Source organism: Microchirus variegatus (assembly GCF_963457635.1).
Source record: "Microchirus variegatus genome assembly, chromosome: 14".
NCBI classification, from domain to species: domain Eukaryota; kingdom Metazoa; phylum Chordata; class Actinopteri; order Pleuronectiformes; family Soleidae; genus Microchirus; species Microchirus variegatus.
In genome coordinates, this window is record NC_139815.1 from 14547074 (window position 1) to 14566183 (window position 19110).

Here is a 19110-nt window from a genome sequence, read left to right on the forward strand (position 1 = left end):
TGCCTTGTCTCGAGCTCACTGCGGGCACACAAACACAGTTTATTATGCGGTAACATTACCAGATCCCCTTAGGCAGCTGTGCATCTCTGTATGACTGATGAGGGTAATTTCTCCCAAACAACAGAATGATCACTTTGGTGTTGAGCACTACAGACCCTCCCCTCTTCCCCCCTGTCTTCCATCTTTCCTGTCTCCTTTTTAGCTCGCAACAAAAAAGGAAAGCAAAACAAAAGGCGCTTCGTACTATGTTTCTTGCAGTGTCTTGAATGGTCCCAGAGATACGGAAATAGCTCTAACACACGGCACACAAATAAAAACAAATTAATATGTAAAGTTACTCATTCAATCTCTTCTAATACAATACTTTCAAATCCAGTTTCCACTTTGCCATTTGGAGTTGAGGGTGGAGGGGTTTCCCTATTCTTTTTTTGATTACTATATGGATCCAATATAATACTCATGCCACTATGGATTAACTTCACAGTAAGAACCAATCCAAGCAAAAGTGAGTTTGTACTGTCTGTGTACTACTGTGCACCATGGGATATACTACAGAGTAGTTAGAAGTAGTCTGTCTCTCTCTCTTGGCCTCATAGGTTCAGCCTCAGTGGTCTGTCTTTACCTATTATCCCATCTGTCAGTCACACACGAAAACAAATCCACCTGTCGGCCAGGAGACCGGACTGAACACGGCGATGCTACAGCTGTCTGGGCTCGACTTGGTACAGAATGGAGGAAGTCAGCGCCCTCCACTGGTGATGGAAAGCCCATTAAGGTGCTTATTACCGCACCTGTCAGCCCCGTCTCCTCACCTGCACAGATCGGCCAGGCTAATGAAGACCGTCACTATTCATACAGCACCTTCAACATGGCAGTCATGCCTCTGTGCTTTTTGTGGTCCTCGTGTCCTTGATCACAAGGGCTCTTGAGCCTCGTAACAACCCAAGCGTTAAAAGACAGACATTCTTACCGCGCCACTTGATTGCCTCAACAATGAAGCTATTAATGCCGCATTATGTAAATTGTAACGGTCACAAACATCTAATAGGATAAAGGCTAAGTACAGTGCAATTTAATGCTGCCGACTTTCAGAAGGCTCTTTGAAGGATGTTTTCAATTATAACAGAGCTAATTTAATTCATTGTTTCATAGCTGAAAATGCACTTTTAAAGGATGACTGAGTCTCTATTTCAAAACTCAGGTTTAATCAGTCATGTACATTGAACACTGGAACGTCCTCTAAAAGAGATTGACAAAGTTGCCGGGGATCTGCGTTCTAGGTTTTAAAGGGACACAGTAGCCGTCCCTCCTCTCGTCCTCTGATAGCAGGCTTCAGTTGCAGAAGGGAGGGTGTTCATCTAAAAGATGAAAAGAACTGCGCCTTTAAGAGGGCTGTCTCCCCTTTCCCTCATGCTCCCCCTCAACCACACAGACACTCCTCCTGTGAGCATTTGTGAGGCAGCTTCTGTCCCTTATGTCTCTTTGTGGGGAACAGAACAGTCTTCCCAGAGCATCACTGGAGACAAAACAGATCTCTGGGGAGGAAACACCAGCGGCAGACCTCAATGCATACCTGACCTCAACTTCAGTGGATGCCAAGATAGGCACAAGGACAGGAGACGCACACCCTCTGAAGCTGGAGTAAAAACAACCAAGAAGTGGACCACAACAGACGGACAAGCCAAGAGGTCACTTTTGAGTTCAAATCTGCATAATCGTGAGATCAAAATCAACGACGCCGGACTGCATCGCTGAGAAAAAGGTGGACTTTTAATTTGAGCTTTAAGTTTCTCTGCAGAAAAGTTTTGTTCAAAAGATCAAAAGAATCATGAGATGCATACCAACTTGGGAAACGAAGGAAAGGAGATAATTCAGCAAAGTATTTTTTTTTTTTCTATCCATCTTCAGAGCACTTTTCCAAATATTCACTTGAGGTAGGAAACTGAGATACTCTTTCAAGAATATCTTAAATGGTCCCGACAGTGCTCCTAATTCACCAGCCAGGCGTTTATCTTATTTCTCCAGCTCCTTCTGAGGGAGCATTAAAGACTTCATTGATAGTGCTCTAGGGGAGCGGGTAATATTTCTTATATGAAGTCTTGAAACTTTATAGCTGTTGACTGAAGAGAGAGAAATGTGCAACATTTGAGATAATGGTGCCGAGCTGTTTCCAAGTGTGTCTGGACTAACGCTGCAACAGCACTGAGGACAGCAGCTATGTTCACAGGGTGCGGAGTGGTCACTGGCCAAAACCAGTACCTGACCAGAGACGCAGTCAGGCCCCACCCAGGACTCGACGTGAACACGCCGAATCATCAAATGGAGAATGTAGTAGCCCCGGGGACCTGTGCTATCTACCAGGGTCACACTTACAGCAATGCTATGCAGCCAGCAGTGGTCGATGTCCCCAATCCGCTGAAGCCAGCACCACTAGCAGTACCGCCCCCAGCACTAAAACTAGGGCAGGACGGGTTCAAGAAAGTCTGCCGAACTGAGGAGGACAGTCCCTGCCCCTTTCCAGGATTGGCCTCCGGGGTGTTGGAGATGCGCGTCAAGGAAGGAAGTAAGATCCGCAACTTAATGGGATTTGCCATGGCACGTATGCAAGGAGAGAAATGTGAAAGTGGGAGAGGTGTGAGCGGTGCTGGACTGAGGCAGGTGGTCTTCAGTGGGTCGGGTCGCGCCGTCACAAAGACTATCACCTGTGCCGAGATCATGAAACGAAAAGTGGGCTCGCTGCACCAGCTGACCAAACTCCGCTACAAGGTAGTGAAAGAGGTGTGGGAAAGTACCGAAGGGAGCACATCTGAGATGACGGTGCACAGGACCGTGCCCTCCATCAGCATCCTTCTTTCCAAAGACCCCCTGGATCCACAGGAACCAGGCTATCAGCCCCCAGAGACTCTTAGTGCTCTGTGGGAGGAGAAAGAGGGTGTCGAATCTGCTTCACAGACGGCATGCAAGAGACCTCTAGGACCTTCACCGTACAGCAGTTTCACTCACTGTAAGAGAGTGTGTTTGGGGGAGGGAGTGTCTGTGCTCCCTCCTCACTGACTGGCTGAGCTGGTGTCAAACAGAGGAGAGGATTGAATCAGAGTTCATTTGGAGCTGCCCTCCACTCAAGCACAATGCTGAGACAATCAGAACACTCACTGAGACAGAACAGTGCTTTTTCAAAAGAACTGAGCACCAATTCCAGCCTCCAGAGGTCAGTTTGACTGGGCCCTAAAAGCTTGCCTCTGTTCATTTAGCGTTTAAGGGATGTTTTTTTGTTTTTTTTTCCTTTTTTCCAGGCACATTCAAAACATTCTCTCGCACCAACAAAGAGTGATGATGAGTGCTATTCTGCTGTAAAATCTAAAACAGATTTACATCCCATTTCACACCCACAAAAGAAAGAGCCAACAATTGCACATGTTCCAGATTGCAGGTGGCAGTAAACTAAATCTACAGCCTGTGGACAAAATAATTAGTTTCAATCACCTATTCTTTTCTTAGTTGTAATCTTAAAAAAAAAATGCACAAGGTAAACCCATGAATATCAAATAAAAAAAAAACATGAAGCCATTGATTTGAAAAAACAATGTAAATATAATTTAAATATTATAAAGTATAAACTCTCATGAAAACAAAATTAAATACATTTTTCCAATGGAAGTTTTGTTGTGTTTTTCCGTCTGTCTTATATTGAATCTGAAAAGCTCTGATTGAACAGAAAATCACAGTGTGCTGATCTTTTGATAAGAATAACTGCAGTGAAATGTGTCTGCAGGAAAGAAAAAGGAAAAAAAAAAAAACAGATTTAATGACAAAGCTGTTGATAAGGCACAGCTCCGAAACCAACGCAGCCTGACATAAATGCCGAGAGCAGAAATACAAGCACAGATTATCATTAAGATAACAACATAACATCACACAACACAGTGGAGAAAGAGATTAAAACTAGGCTCCACAGAGCTAAACACAACACTGTTTCTACAAAATATGAATCTAGGCAACAGGCGACACTCCTTCTCCCTTCAGCTTGAAGGCCTCCCCCTCCATATATATTGTGTATAGTCTGTTTCTTCCACTATATAATTATTAAACAATTCCTTAAGCAAAGTAATATGGGGAACAATGAGATCTAAAGAGAGCCACATTTTTTAGAGGAACACTTGCTTGACTGACATTATAAATTAAACACTCCAGCTGACATTGCTTTATACTGCCTCCATGCATTTTCATACCATTTCAGATACCATTATTTAGCAGCAAAAAAGGAACCTCTCTGCAACGCTGAAGCTTAACTGGATGCATCAGACACAATTCACAGTGTTGTTTAAACAAAACAAGGGCTGAAAGCATTGATGTTGAATTATATGGATGAGACAAAATTCGAGAAAATTCACCCTAAACAAATAAACCTTCCTGTGAGGGGAGAAAAAAACAAACCCAAATACTTAAGAACTTTTTCCACTTAATCATGTCTTCTAGGGGTTTAATAACTTAGACAAGAGGAACCTTGTCTAAAGCCTCTACTGGTGATCTTAATGAAAATCTACAAGCGCAGATATCTGCCTCCGAAAGTAAATTAATCAAAGTGACTGCTAACTGGGGGGGACAATTCTATTAAAGAAGAGGGAAAAAGACAAGTCACTCATGGCATTTTCCGTTCAAATTCCTCCACAGGAATACAAATGGTGATATTTCATACAGTGGTCAGCCACTGCGTTATGCGTCTGTGGCAGACATTGTGATTAACCTCCCTTTACAATCCCATTAAATGAATCAGAGCAGAGCAGAACACCCAAGGTTGAATAAGAAATGCTGCCACTGCAATAATACAGCACACACGTATGTAGCAAACTGTGTGTCCTCGAGACTGCTGGAAGGTTATCACTTCAGGTCGCCGTTATCACAGAGTTAACAGCTTTCACCCAAGAGCCTGTGGGACAGCAAGCCTGCAATGCAGGTCAAAAAGATAATACCGCAATAAGTAAAAATTTCAAATCGACCTGCATCTGTTATCATGTATTAAGAATTCTGGGCCAAGTGTAAAATGTAGTGGGGGTAATTAGGGATAACGGTATAGCATACCTGAGTGAGTGAAGAGATAAAACACACTGACAAATGCATTATCCTGGAGCTAAATCCAATGTGGCTGGCACAGAATAGCATAGTAGAAGAGACAACAAAGTGCAAGGACAAGGTTATTTAAGAGTTGAGAGTCCATTTATCCAATAATTTTTGCAGTCAAGGAGGATTTGAAGGACACACGTACCTGGGCCCAATATACACCAAGTTTGGTTATGCACACTGTGTTTATATAGACCACACATGGATGTTTCATATATCTTCTCTTTCTATGAAATGGACTCAAATACGGAAAATAGGTAAATCAAATTCCTCAAATGCAAATATTTCTGATTATTTATGACGGGCATAGGCATTTCTATTAGAGAAGAGCAAATTTGTTTTTCAGAGGGTTGTCTGTCAATGCAGCAGCATATGAAAGGTTTTGACTGTGCAAGAGCATAACATTATGAAATAAAATCGCTTTACTTTTCAGATACATACAGAAATATTGTATTAAAATGTCATTGAAGAACATTATATTAGCACTGACCAATCGCAGTAATCGATCACTCCAATCCAGACACAACAGTAACCTTCTGTTTACCAAAGCCAATAACTGCATGCACTTACTGTGAATAAATTCATTTTGAAGTTAACATCATAAAAGTGCTGGCACTCTTTTTTTTTTACCCCCTTCTCTACTGCTGCAGCAGCAGCAGCAGCAGATGAGAGTGAGGTCTCTGGGATGGCGTGGGAGTTCGCTATCTCTCAGCCTCCAGATGGCTCCGTCTTCTCTTATCTAGAAGAATGGGTACTGCCTCAATTTTTCAACTCGCCCCTTATCTGGGAATCCTTTAAATTGAATATTTACCGAGCCTATGTTTTCTTCCCGTGTTAGCCTCTGAAGTCAACATTCCTCTTGCTTGTCAAGACAGGCCAAAAGGTTTTTTCCTCACTCATACACTCTCATTGTCTGCCTTGTCAAGTAATGGGGTAGTGATTGATTATGCGATTGCTCGGAGAGAATGGAAGGTTAAGCAGAAACAAGTGGAGACGTATTCAAGAATGGCCATGGAGGGAATATGTTCAACAAAGCAGAAAAATACATTCTCTCAAACATGAAATCAGGCTGACCTTTGTTTAATGTCACGGTGAATTAATTATTTTCCAAATCGTCTATTGTTTTACTGCACAGCGTAAACTAGAAGTTAAGAGAATACTTAAGCGGCCATTGAAAACATCTTACTGCAATACGCCCCGGCTGTGGTTTATCTGCATAAACAAGCCATGCCACAGCTACTCCCCGGTAAGTGTCTGGAAATGTCTTTTCAAAACCATTTTGTGAAATGCCTCCATGTTGGATTAATCAGCACAGCTGAGGATGTAATTGCTGTGCTGAAGTCAAAGCTGCAAGAGCAGATAATGAACACTGACTACAGAGCTGCCAGAATTCGGGGGCAAAAGAAATTAGAAGTTCGCAGACCCAAATGTCTTTTGCATTCTTTCCAAAGCACCGATAGAAAATGAAAGCACGCCATATTGACACAAAATAGAGACACTTTTAAAGCAGCACTGCCCTATGAGTCAATGAATAGTCTCTACAGAGTGGTATTATGCTGTAGTGCTCTGAATACAACAAGACTGGGGCCAATTAAAAATTGCTTTAAATATTTAAATGAACAGCAAATTATTTGTGCATTTATTTAACTTTAGAACCCTGTATGCATATCTCACTATTAAGTAGGAATCTGATAATTTTCCATAAGAGACGGACTTGTAAAATGTGGCAGAATTCCAAAAAGGATTTTTATTTTGGCTGTTGCTGCCCTCTGCTGGACCAAAAGTCCACAAGTTGACTACAGAATTATACTGTACACGTCTTTGCTCCTTGGAGAGGTTAGTGACTTGTGCACAAACACGCACCACTGATGTTTACAGGTCTGTCGCGGCAAAGATTGTTCCGTTTCAGCGACGCACACTAAACGGTCGAGACAGGACACATCAGCCATGAGGTGAATAAGACATAATAATACTGTGGTGGTGAGCTGGAAATGAATAGGCCCTTATTCAGCATTTGCCCCCATGACATGCTCATGGGGAAAGTGCTGCTCTATGGTGGTTGAAGGATTGGTTGGATTGTCATTATGACTCAGCTGCTAGGTTCAAATGTTCCATGCGGGACTCCTGGGTTCCATATTAACGTTCCTTAGTCACGACCTACTCAGCGCTGAGAGTGATGGACATCTATTGCTTCGAGGTGTTATCTGTGTAATTGGACTCTCCTTTCCAGTGAGATCAATAAAATCATTAAAAAAAAAACAACAAGAACAGCCTAGTGGTTTTTCTAAAGTGCGTGTAAAGCAAACACGGAGCTTCTCCTCTTCACACGTTATTATACGGTACGTTTTAGAAAACGGTGGCTGAGAACATGAACATGAAAAACATTACAATTACGAGACTAGAGATTGAAAAGAGTTTCTCAGGATTGTTTAAGCTCATCTAAAAAAAAATGGCTCCTATATAACTCCTCCTCAAATGATGTACCTATATACAGGATACTCAAATTTAATGCCAGTATATTGCAGGCCTGGTGGGGCCTCCAGGCCTGAAGTGGCTGAGCGCCAGGCCTGTGAAGCACAAATTTATCGCAAAGTCCACCAGCGACATCTAGTCGTTAAACTTAAGAGCAGGTCTGAGATCAGCGTTATTTATTACATGTGAAATACTGCTTTCCATAACCCCATAACACTAGCTGGCAGAGGTTTTTTTTTACAAACCAGGTAACAGGAGCGCTGCACCCTCTTACCAAAAATGCCGATTGAGCATTAGATGCAATTCATAACGATACTTTACACTCGGGGATGGTACCAAACCTGGTACTAAACAGGCTCCGGGGGTTAAATCTTTAAACAGTAGTTGACACAATTAGATTGTGTGCGACGGATTTTCACTGTGAGGAGAGAAACATGTCTCACACACACATGCAGAGAGAGATGCGGATCTGCTAGGACGGAGTCACAGTGGAGAAAGTTAAACACAGATAAAAGTCATTGCTTTAAGTGTGACAGCAATACTTTAGTTTGTGTTAAACTTTCCTGCCTGGCTCACAAACCGTGGTCAGATTCCTCCAGGACAGAAGCTAAAGCTGTAACTTTTTACAACTGCAACTTTTTTTTTTTGCTAAATATTGCTGAAGTTAATCACATTCAGACATAAAAATGCAGTGTTTGACAGCCCAGCTATGTGCAAATACTTTGATATTCGTGAATTATCCAACACTGTGTACTGACGGATACGTTTTTTGTAAGATTTCGCTGCACATATTTGATTTGTGTCAATAAATAATCGAAATAACCTCATAATTTCAATTTTTCAGTCGACTTTTTGTTTAGGCTCGACTAGTGATCCCAAGATCTGGATTGGGGATGAAGCTGGTAGGTGATAGGGATGAACAATTGCATTAGGAGCAATATTTTTCAAAGCCAAAATGTGTGCCAAAATATCCTTTTAGATTAATTTTTGTCTTGATCTATACAAATCTTATTCTATAGACTGAATATATTTGATTCTCACAGACAGATCTGCATGAATATCACACAGTAATCATTTTAAATGTGTTTTTCAAATTCCCTCTGATATGGCGAATCATATCACAATCGCAATTAGATATTTATTCAAAATGATTCAGCCCGAGCAGGTGGTTCAGAGACAGCCCTTCTGCACATTAGGTGAAAGAGTGCAGGCAGAGGAGGAGGTAGTGACACTTAAAGCATTGACTTTTATGTCGGATCCTATGAAATCTGTGTTACAGCGGTTTAAAATTCATGATTCCGTCTGTTAATTCTGTTATCACGTCATTTGTTCATGCCAGGCCCCCTTTAAAAAAAAAAAAAAAAGACGCTTGGCCTTCAGCACTCAATTAAAGGTCACTTGCCATGGGGATTTCATGGGGGAAACTCTCGCTATGATGATTAATTTTCTGGAACACATCCAGAAAATATGGGAGACAATTATGCAGTTTTAAAATAACATTTTAGAGGAGTCGAGTAATTAGTGTGGCCCACCCTTACACTTGAACCTGGCTCTCTTAAACCTGAAGTGGAACTATAATTAATGTTTTTGGTAAACATTAATTATTAAACATTGTTGAGAAATCCCTGCTCTGAATAAGTTCTATGATGCTATGCAGGTTTAGTATAAGACATGCTTGAGCATTACATACAAACATCAAACTCATTGACATCTTGCTAAAAACCAACCTTCAGTCACATCATTCTAGGGCCCTATGACCTGTATCTACACTATGTTGCATAGTTCAATGTTGTTTTGCATAAATAAACTAAATTGTATTACTTACTCTTATCCAATCACACTTTAAAGACACTTTTTGCTGGTAAAACAAGTATAAAATATAAAAAAAAACAGAGAAAAAAATAAATATTAATTTGGACATCAATAAAATGGATTTCATAGGTTTCTATCATACCGATCCAGAGAGAGAGAGCAGCAGGACTGAAGTTAAACCAGCTATGTGTGTATGTGTCCATTATGTTGTTAAACTGCAACCAAAATGGCAAAAAAAATGTTGCTTCTCCACATGTTTATATTCTGTACAAACACAGCCATAACAGAGTTTCTCCAGTGGACACACACATTCACCTTTTTGTGGGGACCGATGCATGTGAACGTTGCCTCTCTACGTGTTTATTGAACAGGTGGTTATCTACTGGTGTGTTTACTTTTTATTTCTGTTGCTTTGGTCTGCACTTAAGCACAAGCAAGTGTGTGTGTGTGTAGCTGTGTGTATTTGGCTCCTCTAGCAAATACAACCCCAGCATTCAGAGCTAATAATGCTGCTAAATTGAACAAGATTAGAAACATACTTTTTTAAATGCTTAGTAACACATTTTTCTACAGGGTGACAAAGTCAGAAGCAATATTTTCCATCGGTTTAAGCAGTGACGTGCACAGACAGTTTGAAGGGCAGGGGCAAAAAACATTGACGGGGAAGGCGTCAATAGTACAATAAAGGCAGGTGTGGCCGAAGTGTGACCTGTGGCCAAAGCAGCCCGGGGCCCTGGGTACTGAATTTCACATGGACCTATATATGGACCTCCAAACATTATTGTTTAATTAATTATCTATCACCAAGATGGCCTTTTCTATACAGCACTGAATACAATTTCCACTAAGGACACCACTGTCATGTAGTGGCAGTAGGGAATTTCATAAAAGCACCCTATTTGATCAGAAGGGCACCCATAGGAAACAAAGTTGCAAGGACATCTTATAGGGCACTGCATCCCTTTTCTCCACTAGAAAGGCACTTGTTTTTACCACTCTAGAGAGTACATTAGTGTTGCGTCTTGTGAGTCAAGAGGGTCACAAGACAGAGGGGGGCGCCACTGACTTTAAGCATCACACACTTGAAAGAACAACCAGCTCAAAAGCCCATTGTCTCAAAAGCAATACTAACACCATCGCTGGTAATCAAGATGAATATTCTTAATACCTTGATCATTTATTATCATTATTATTATTATTATTATTATGAGCAAAAACAACAAAACCGAAATTTGAATTCCAATGGTAACTGGTTAAAATGCTAGTGTACTTATTTGGATGTGGGCCTTGGGAGTTTTACAGAAACCTTAGGAACCTTTACTTCTGAAGTTTGATAAGCTCCAGACCAGTGGTCTCAAACTTGTGGCCCCTCAAATGATCACATGCCGCCCGCTACAGAATCTCATATTATGATAATGAAAACATGGCCCTTCTCTGACCTTCTCTTCCTTGGAAACACAGCACAGGTGATAGAATATAGACAGAATACTAAATATGTTTGTAAGCAATATTGTATTATAATATAAAACTTGGTTATCACATCATTAAATCATATATAACCATGTAGTGTATAAATTCCAGTTGTCAATGTGTTATTATTTACTTAATTTGTGATTCTGGCTTTTTTATTTAGCATAATACATGTTTTTTTTTTTTTTTATTATTATTATTATTATTATTGTGAAGTAAACATAATTCTACATGAAAACATTTCTGTATTGTACTTTTATTTATTTATTTTCTCTAGCCCAGCCCCCTCTTGACCAAACTAGACGTTGATTGGGCCCCAGATCATTTGTATTTCAGACCCCTGCTCTAGACTTAAGCGTTGCTCTGACACAATAGCCTGAAAACTCCACCTGTATACAGTACTAGAGCATGTAACACATAAATATGACCCGTGTCTGACCCGTGGGAGACGAGAACTCACCTGGTGTCCCTTTAATTATTGTCCCCCGCCGCAAGTCGCCGTCGTCGCGTGTCGCCGTCGGTCGGTGCAGCTTCCGGTTTGTGTAAGTGTTCCTTTCGATCCTGGTCCTGCTGTGAATGATGTTGATGTGCTCTGTCATATTCCGCCGTCTCTCAACATGGAAGTGATCCACAGTGCGTCAGTGGATCAACGTCACCGCTCTTCTCAGTGCATACTCATGTTTCGCGCCATTCCAGGTGAAGCCACGCCCACACAGGAAGCAGCAGGTCATTTGTGCCTGACTCACTCACCAAAATAAAAGTGCCACTATAAGGCATAGTACTGTGTGCTGTAGTTAAGGGATGGTGTCTCACCATTGTTATCCCTTTAGACTTTGAACAATGTTTACAGTTTTTCTTCATAACCTTTCTGTTTATAATCCATCCATCAATCCCAGAGAACTTTTAGAGTGACAGCTGGTAATCCTGTGGCTCTCTGTTGTGTTATGTTATCTCAGTGCTGTGAATGTTAAACTCAGCTCTTTTTTTTTTTTTGTATATTTTTCCTTCAGGCAGACAGGAAGCAAATCAATGCTGCGGGTAGAAAAAAGCCAGGCCTGACACAATCTAATATCACTCAGAAAATAATCCCCCCCCAAAAAATAAACAGATGCTGCTGCACATCATGATAAACAATTGTCATTTGATGTATCAGAAAATTGTATTATGAGTCAGTTACACAGGTAACGGCACAGCTCTGTTGTTTAGATTGCACTGAATATATAGTCCTCACCTGTAGCCATGGTGACTAAAATTAACATTCTATATTTGATGCATGTCATTGTTTACTGTTAAATGAACAGAATATCCTGATGTTTTAAAGTGTATTAAATTAAAAGGCAGACTCTTGCAGCTTAGTGAGTTAAATCTGCCCATAAATGTCCTTGTCATAGTCAGAACATCTACCTCTGCTATGGAGGTCATGTTTTAAAAATGGTAATGGTAATAAAAAATGTCCTGGGGATGTACTTCATGGCCCGGGAAATTGATTCAAATTTGATGGTGATACCAAATTCAAGTCTTCTTTAGGTCTTTGCATGTATATCGCCATAGACTATATAACGTTTTAAAAGGGGGAGGCAAAAATGAAGGTTCTGTTAAATATCATGCATAACGTTATTGCATCTGATATGTCCATCCCTAGTCAACAGCTAACGTTACCATACATTATAATACATCATGATCTTTACTGAGAGAACAGAATTGTGGGTCTTAGAGCCACTCATTTATGATAAAACGCTCGCCATAGTCACTCGTTGCTGATGGAGGATACGCCAACCGCTCTGGCAACCTCGAGTCTGGAAGGGGAGGCGGATACGACTCGCCGCCATATTTTGCATTTGAGTGTAGTAACCGTTTTTGGCCACATTCTTACATATGGTGCCTTTAAGATAACTTTGACTGCAAATTAGCAGGTGGCTAGTCCTTTAGCTTTACAGCAAGAAGGTTGTTGATTTGAGTCCCAACTCAGCATTTAAATTAAAAGCATGTCTGATGAACAGGCTGTTCTACTTTGTCTGTTTCTCCTTTTTGGAAACTATTAAATAAACGCACAATGATTAAAAGTCTATAGTAGCTGTGGCAACAAAATCACCTGAGCCAGTGGCAATTCTAATGATGTTATCCTTTCTTTCAAAGGGTTTCTCCTGCGGTCTTTCCACTGTTTCATTTTTAAATAAAAAAAAAACAAATTTTCTAAAGCAGTTTAGTGGAGACCCTGTTATTTAAAAAAAACAAAACAAAAAAAACAAGTGAATCCGCCAGCTACACAAATAATGAGAATTCAGTAATGACTCAGTTTAACGTGAGTCTTTTTTTTATTTTTTATCACTTGTGTTGCTTGTCACAATCCAAGCCAAGGTCGGCAATATGACTAAATGATTTGGTTAATTTGAATTCAAACAGTGGCAGCTGGGGGTCCACTCCACGCAGTGGGAGGATGGGCAGAGTAATATCAACACAGTTGTGATTACTCCATTGACGCAGTGGGGAGCTCCAGTCGCAGCCGAATCGCTCTCCTCATTACAGACTACAAGGCCAAATCTCAGTGGGTGGACCACAGAATCAGGCTTTGCATCTTCCCAATGAAATTAATTGAAATTCATGTGTGGCACCCCGATGCTCCCCATCAACACCGGACTCATTCACACTCCCGGAAAACACCAAGGCCACGCAAGTTTATCGTTTGTGATGTGGACCTCTACAATTATTCACGCCACCATCTTGTAATCTACAGTTTAAAGCAAAGTGAAATAATCTGTTATTGTTGTTTTTCCGCAGTGATCAGTGATCATCATCGATCTTTTACATATTTGCAAGGATACTTTCTGTGTAGCACGCAAAAGTAACAGTACTAGCACAGCAGATGTGAAGATACACCATCGGCTGCATGGCAACCATGCTGTTTGCTTCGCAGGCGGGTTTTAATGGTTTGTTGCAATGCACTACAGAGAGCTTTTTACTCACCACAGGCTCAAGCTTTTCTCCAAAACAAACCAAAGTACTACTCTTGGAAAAACTATTATCGCAAACACATTATCGGTTAATGCATTCATCCTTCCCACCACTACTCCTTAGAAACCATTAAGATACCTTCTCTTCCACTTAACACACTCGTATTGCCCAAAGTAGTCAAAAGCTGGATTGCTATTTGGAAATGTTAGTCACAGTCTAATTGGGGGGATTTTTGAGCGGTTCTCTGAATCTCAAACGCTGACACTGAATGTATACAAAGGAATCACAGTTTTATTTATTTATTTATTTATTCATATGCTTTGTCAGTTAGTTAGTAAGTTGTGTGCCTGTGTGTGTCGGCAGGATCAAAAATGCATCACTGAGACTTCTCTCACTAATCCAAAGGAAATAGTTACGCAAGTTTATGTCTCATTGCTGACTTTTTATTCTCCTACACTCTTAGAGATAAGGGTTCCAAAAGGGTCCTTCTAAAAGGGCTGAGGTTCTACCTGGAACCATTTGCTTCTGAAAACCCCCTCCTGAATAAAGGGTTTTAAAGGGGATCTTGGTAACACCTTATATGGTTCTACTTATAGCACTTTTATTTCTAAAAGTGTAGATGCCTCACGAGCTACAATGAAGAAGTTAGCCTTGTCCCTGCAGGAAATGAGTTTGCTAGATTGACCACAATCAACCCTCACTTCTTTGTAACAGAAAAATGACATAAAAGGCATAAACAACGAAGATAAACAATTTTACAACAAAATGCACTTCAAGATGTGCAGCGCAAGCATATTGGCCATGTTTGGTCCAAAGCCAGTGAAGTAACTTTATTAATTCCTTGTAACCCCAGGATGAAACTTAATTTGTTGAGTTGGATAAATGATTTATTGTATTGTTAAAAAAAAAAGACACTTAGGAAGATAAGTACAGCTTGTCTAATCATATGCTCTAATCGCATGTGAGCAAGATGAAGAGACAAAGTGCTGACAAAAGCTTAAAGGACACAGACTAATGGCATTTTAAGAGATATATTCAGACTAAAGTAATGCTGCTGGTTGTTATCTGATAACCGGCTTCAAAAAGAAAGAAAAAAAACAACTTAAACATCAATCAATTATAACAAATTAGATAAAGCAGTTTTCTGTCTAACCCAAAATACAGAGCGTCAACGAGAATGGCAGACGCTTCACTGAACAGCTTTGACTCATTAAATGTCTTCAAAATGAATGCATTATTTTCATATGCTAGAGGCAAAACATAAATTGTCACCTAACCAAATAGATTAATATTGGACAGCCTGTACCCAGTAGAAAGCTGACCTCAAAATAAACTATAATAAATGAATGCAGTAAATGTTCTATGGATTTTGTATTTTCTCCAGTGTGTCGTGATATCCAACACAAGTTATTGAATAGTTTTTCGCAGTATGTAAGTGACTGGGGAAGAAATACTGTATGTATGTGAAGCATATATGGTTGCTGCAATCATGGAGGATATACACTCTTAGAAATAAAAGTGCTAAGTAGAACCATATAAGGTTCTTCGGCTTGTCCTCATAGGAGAACCCTTTTTGGCTCCAGGTAGAACCTTTTTATAAAGGTTCCCTTGTAGAAGAACACGTTTGGAACCCTTATTTCTAAGAGTGTACTATGAAACGCCTGTGTGCCTCAGTTCGTCCGTCCTTACGGGAGGATGGTATCTCAGGAGCATTATGGGAAATCCTTTCAATTTGGGCACAGACATTTGCTCGGACTCAAAGATGTGCTGATTCGATTTGGTGATCAAAGGTTGCTGTGACCTCGCGCACATTTGTTTTGCTCTCGTGAATGTGTCACCTCAAGATCTCATCAGAGATCAAGGTCACGATGTCTTCGCAAAACATGTTTTTTGGCCTCGAGGACATACGCGTGCTATATTGCATAGTGAAAAGACTGTAGGAATCCATGGGGACTATGAATCTGTGGGAGATAAGAAATATTCACGTATAAAAGGGAATTACAGTTTGCATAACAAAGAAATCTCAAGCGGTGTCGTTGTTTTCATGCTGCTCTGTGTTTTACGACCGGGATGGATAGTTGTTATCGGAGACACAACCGACACAGACACATGATCTAGTGCCGGTAGCGTTCATTCTCTTCTATTCTCCAGACGAGTTATTTAACAGACTGTTCATGAACGATGTGAATTATCTACTTTTTCCCCGTCCTCTTGTCAACAATGTGGATGCCTCAGTTGTCAACAGACTGAAAAAAATGGTCAAATCAATAATGGTTTTACTGCTAACAGGCACAACAATAGGACGGCTGCAGTAGATTTACTGGAGAAAGGTTGGCATTGGAACATTCCCCCCCCCCTGCTCCATGCAGAGACAATCAGTTTTAAACAGGTGGGTTATGTGAGCTGGAAGATTAATACATTTGATGTAAGATAATTGCTCTGCTTTATAAATGAAGGGCAGGTACTAGGTACATGAAAGTGATGCTTGCTCGGCATGCCTCGTGTCAAGAGTGTTTAAGCTGTAGAAAGTGATAGGTTGGTAAAGGATATCTGTCAAATACTTGTGTTTAATAATACTCCATAAATCACCTTTATTTAGACTGGTTTTTTTCCAACATAAACATTCATTACAAGCTGCTGATTAAGCAGCCTTGTTGACCTTCCAAGTTCAAATGAATAATTGAATGAGCATTTTCAGCCTTTCTGTGGAAATGAGGCATAAAAGTGCAGTTAAATGGCAATGTCGCATTATCATTACATCAAATAAATCAGTGGTATTGTGTGAAAGGCTTTAAAAAATAGTACATCAGATGTATCTAATGAACAGACGTTCATTCAATTACAGCATGATCAGATACCGTGGAAGTCCACGCTGAATTTTCATGTGGGCTATTTCAATGCACATAATAAGAAATAATCGAAACCAGACCTTTAACGAAGAGTGTGAAACGCTGCTTTGTCGGGATTCAGGATCAACACCATTCGGACAACAATGTTGATAGGAATTTGATGAGGCCATTTTGATTTATTATTAGTATCTACATCATCTGCATGATTTTCAGATAACCGTAAAAGCTATAATGTACTTGCACCATTGCTGTAAAAAAAAAAACTTCACATAAGCACTGCCGATGTAAGCCGTTTTGTCATATACAGTATATATGATGTATATATGAGAATGTGCGATTACCACATGGGACAATTTCGTTCTGAAAAATTAATACATAAAACGTCTTATTTATTCAGATGATGATGGCTTTGCATGTTTTCATGAATTGCACTTGTTATCGTAGCATTCTAAAATACTGAGGGCTATAACTTAATTGTATAGGTTTTTTTTTTTTGCAGATAATGTTTACAGTAGAAAAAGAAACATGTACAAATGTGACAGTTCAAAGTTCATCTGTATTCATTGTTCTTCCTTAGCAAGAAAACTAATATCTGTCGATTAACTTCATCGTTTTCTTATCTTTCTTATCCAAGATTGGGTCACAGGAACAACATGCTAATCAGGGTTTTACAGACTTCTCTTTCCCTGCCACAGCACCTTCTGATGGGGCTCAAGGCAATCCCAGGCCAGATGAGATATGCTTATATACATATAAAAATGATGTAGTCTGATGTAGTCTTTTGGTTGCACAACAAAGTCCTGTTTTTAAGCTCCAAGAGATTTGTGATTCAACTAACTGCAAGATACCATTTACTCCATAGGAACATCTTTACTGTTATAACTCATGCTTGAAGTAGGTTGATTTTCCCATCAACCTCCATTTAAATTGAGTCCTATTTGCAACAGCAGAGATGCCCCCTGGTGGTCGTATTTCATGGTCTTCACCTTTCAAACTGGAAGACTACATCCATTTTTATATACAGTCTATCGATATATTGTATAATCCTCCAGTTGAGATCTCCTCCCAGTTTGACATGCTTGGAAGACCTCATGTGGAAGTTATTCTGACCTGAACCATCATAGCTATATCCTTACCAACACAAAGGAGCAGCAGTTCAACTGTGAACTCCTCCCGTAAATCCTCACCCTCACAATGCTCAGGCTGAGCCCAGCTTTCCTGCAGAGAAAACTCAATCCGGCGACTTGTTACCATGATCTCATTCTTTTGGTGACTACCATAGGGGAGGGTTGGTACATCTATCGACTGATAAATGAAGAGCTTTGCTTTCTGGCTTAGCTCCCTCTTCAACACAACAGTCTGGTACAATGCTGGCATTACTGCTGACTCAGCACAAAGTCACCTACTGATCCCACACACTCAATCTTTTAGTAACTCCCGATAAAGACCCTGAGGTATTTGCTTCATTTAGGGGCCAGCAACTCATTCCCAACCTAGAGGTTACAATTCACCCTTTTCGGACATGAACCCTCAGACTTGGGCTGCTGGACTCTCATTTCGACTTCACACTTAGCTGCAAACCACCCCAGTGTGTGTTGGAGGCCAACAGAAACACCTGTATCTGCAAAAGCCAAAGATGCATTTTTAAGATTCCCAAGCATGGACAACCTCCTCCTCTGGCTACACCTTAAGATCCTGTCCTTGGCCGAAAATAGGATCTAAACTAATAATAAATCACTTACAAATACTTAACAAAAGCTCTTCTCAAGACAGGGAAGCACATACGATTTCAGGGATTTATTTAAACTTTATTGTACAAAAGGCCACATAAAGCAGATGTATTTCAGTTGTTGGAGTTACAGTATGAAATAGTACAAATATAAATTTCAGAACGTATAGCTCACATTTTTGATTTTTTCAAAAATAATGGCATGCATTATGTGCATTTGCACATGCCTATATTCTGTATATATATGTGTACATACAGTGCATGGATATGTGCGTATGTAAATTTGATTTCTTTGTATGTATAGAAGGGCATCGTGGTGGATAAGCAAGTAAAAGCAAAACTTTGTTTCTGTTTGTTTGTTCCTTCTCACTGCAGTCACTGCTGTCTGTAACTGTTTGACTTACTTACTTATGCTGTTTACATCTGTGTGACTGAATAAAAAGTACAATTACTGATATTAAGTCACATGGATGCAACCTTACACAGTGCCTACACACCCACTGGCATCTTTCACTCTGATAACTCTGGAATGGGGAGGAAGTCCAATCCCTCTCCAGGAGTTTGGCTCCAGAGCCAATTATGTGCATGAGGTGAGCCCCAACTACTGTATATCTAACTTTTATTGCTTCATCTCCTGCAGCAGCTCCGGTTCCTTCTTTGCCAGCACTGTGCGATTCAACATCGAAAGCCCCAAGTGTCGGCAGACTC

At 40.3% G+C, this 19110-nt stretch overlaps 1 protein-coding gene across 1 annotated transcript; it reads left to right on the plus strand.

Annotated features, from left to right (window-relative positions):
• Positions 1-2217: 2217 nt before the first annotated feature.
• LOC310936488 (uncharacterized protein) lies at positions 2218-3054 on the plus strand (the record flags this gene model as incomplete). Its single annotated transcript, XM_083900561.1, has 1 exon — positions 2218-3054. The coding sequence occupies one exon, from the start codon at positions 2218-2220 to the stop codon at positions 3052-3054; it is 837 nt and encodes a 278-aa protein (XP_083756687.1).
• Between the last annotated feature and the right edge of the window lie 16056 nt (positions 3055-19110).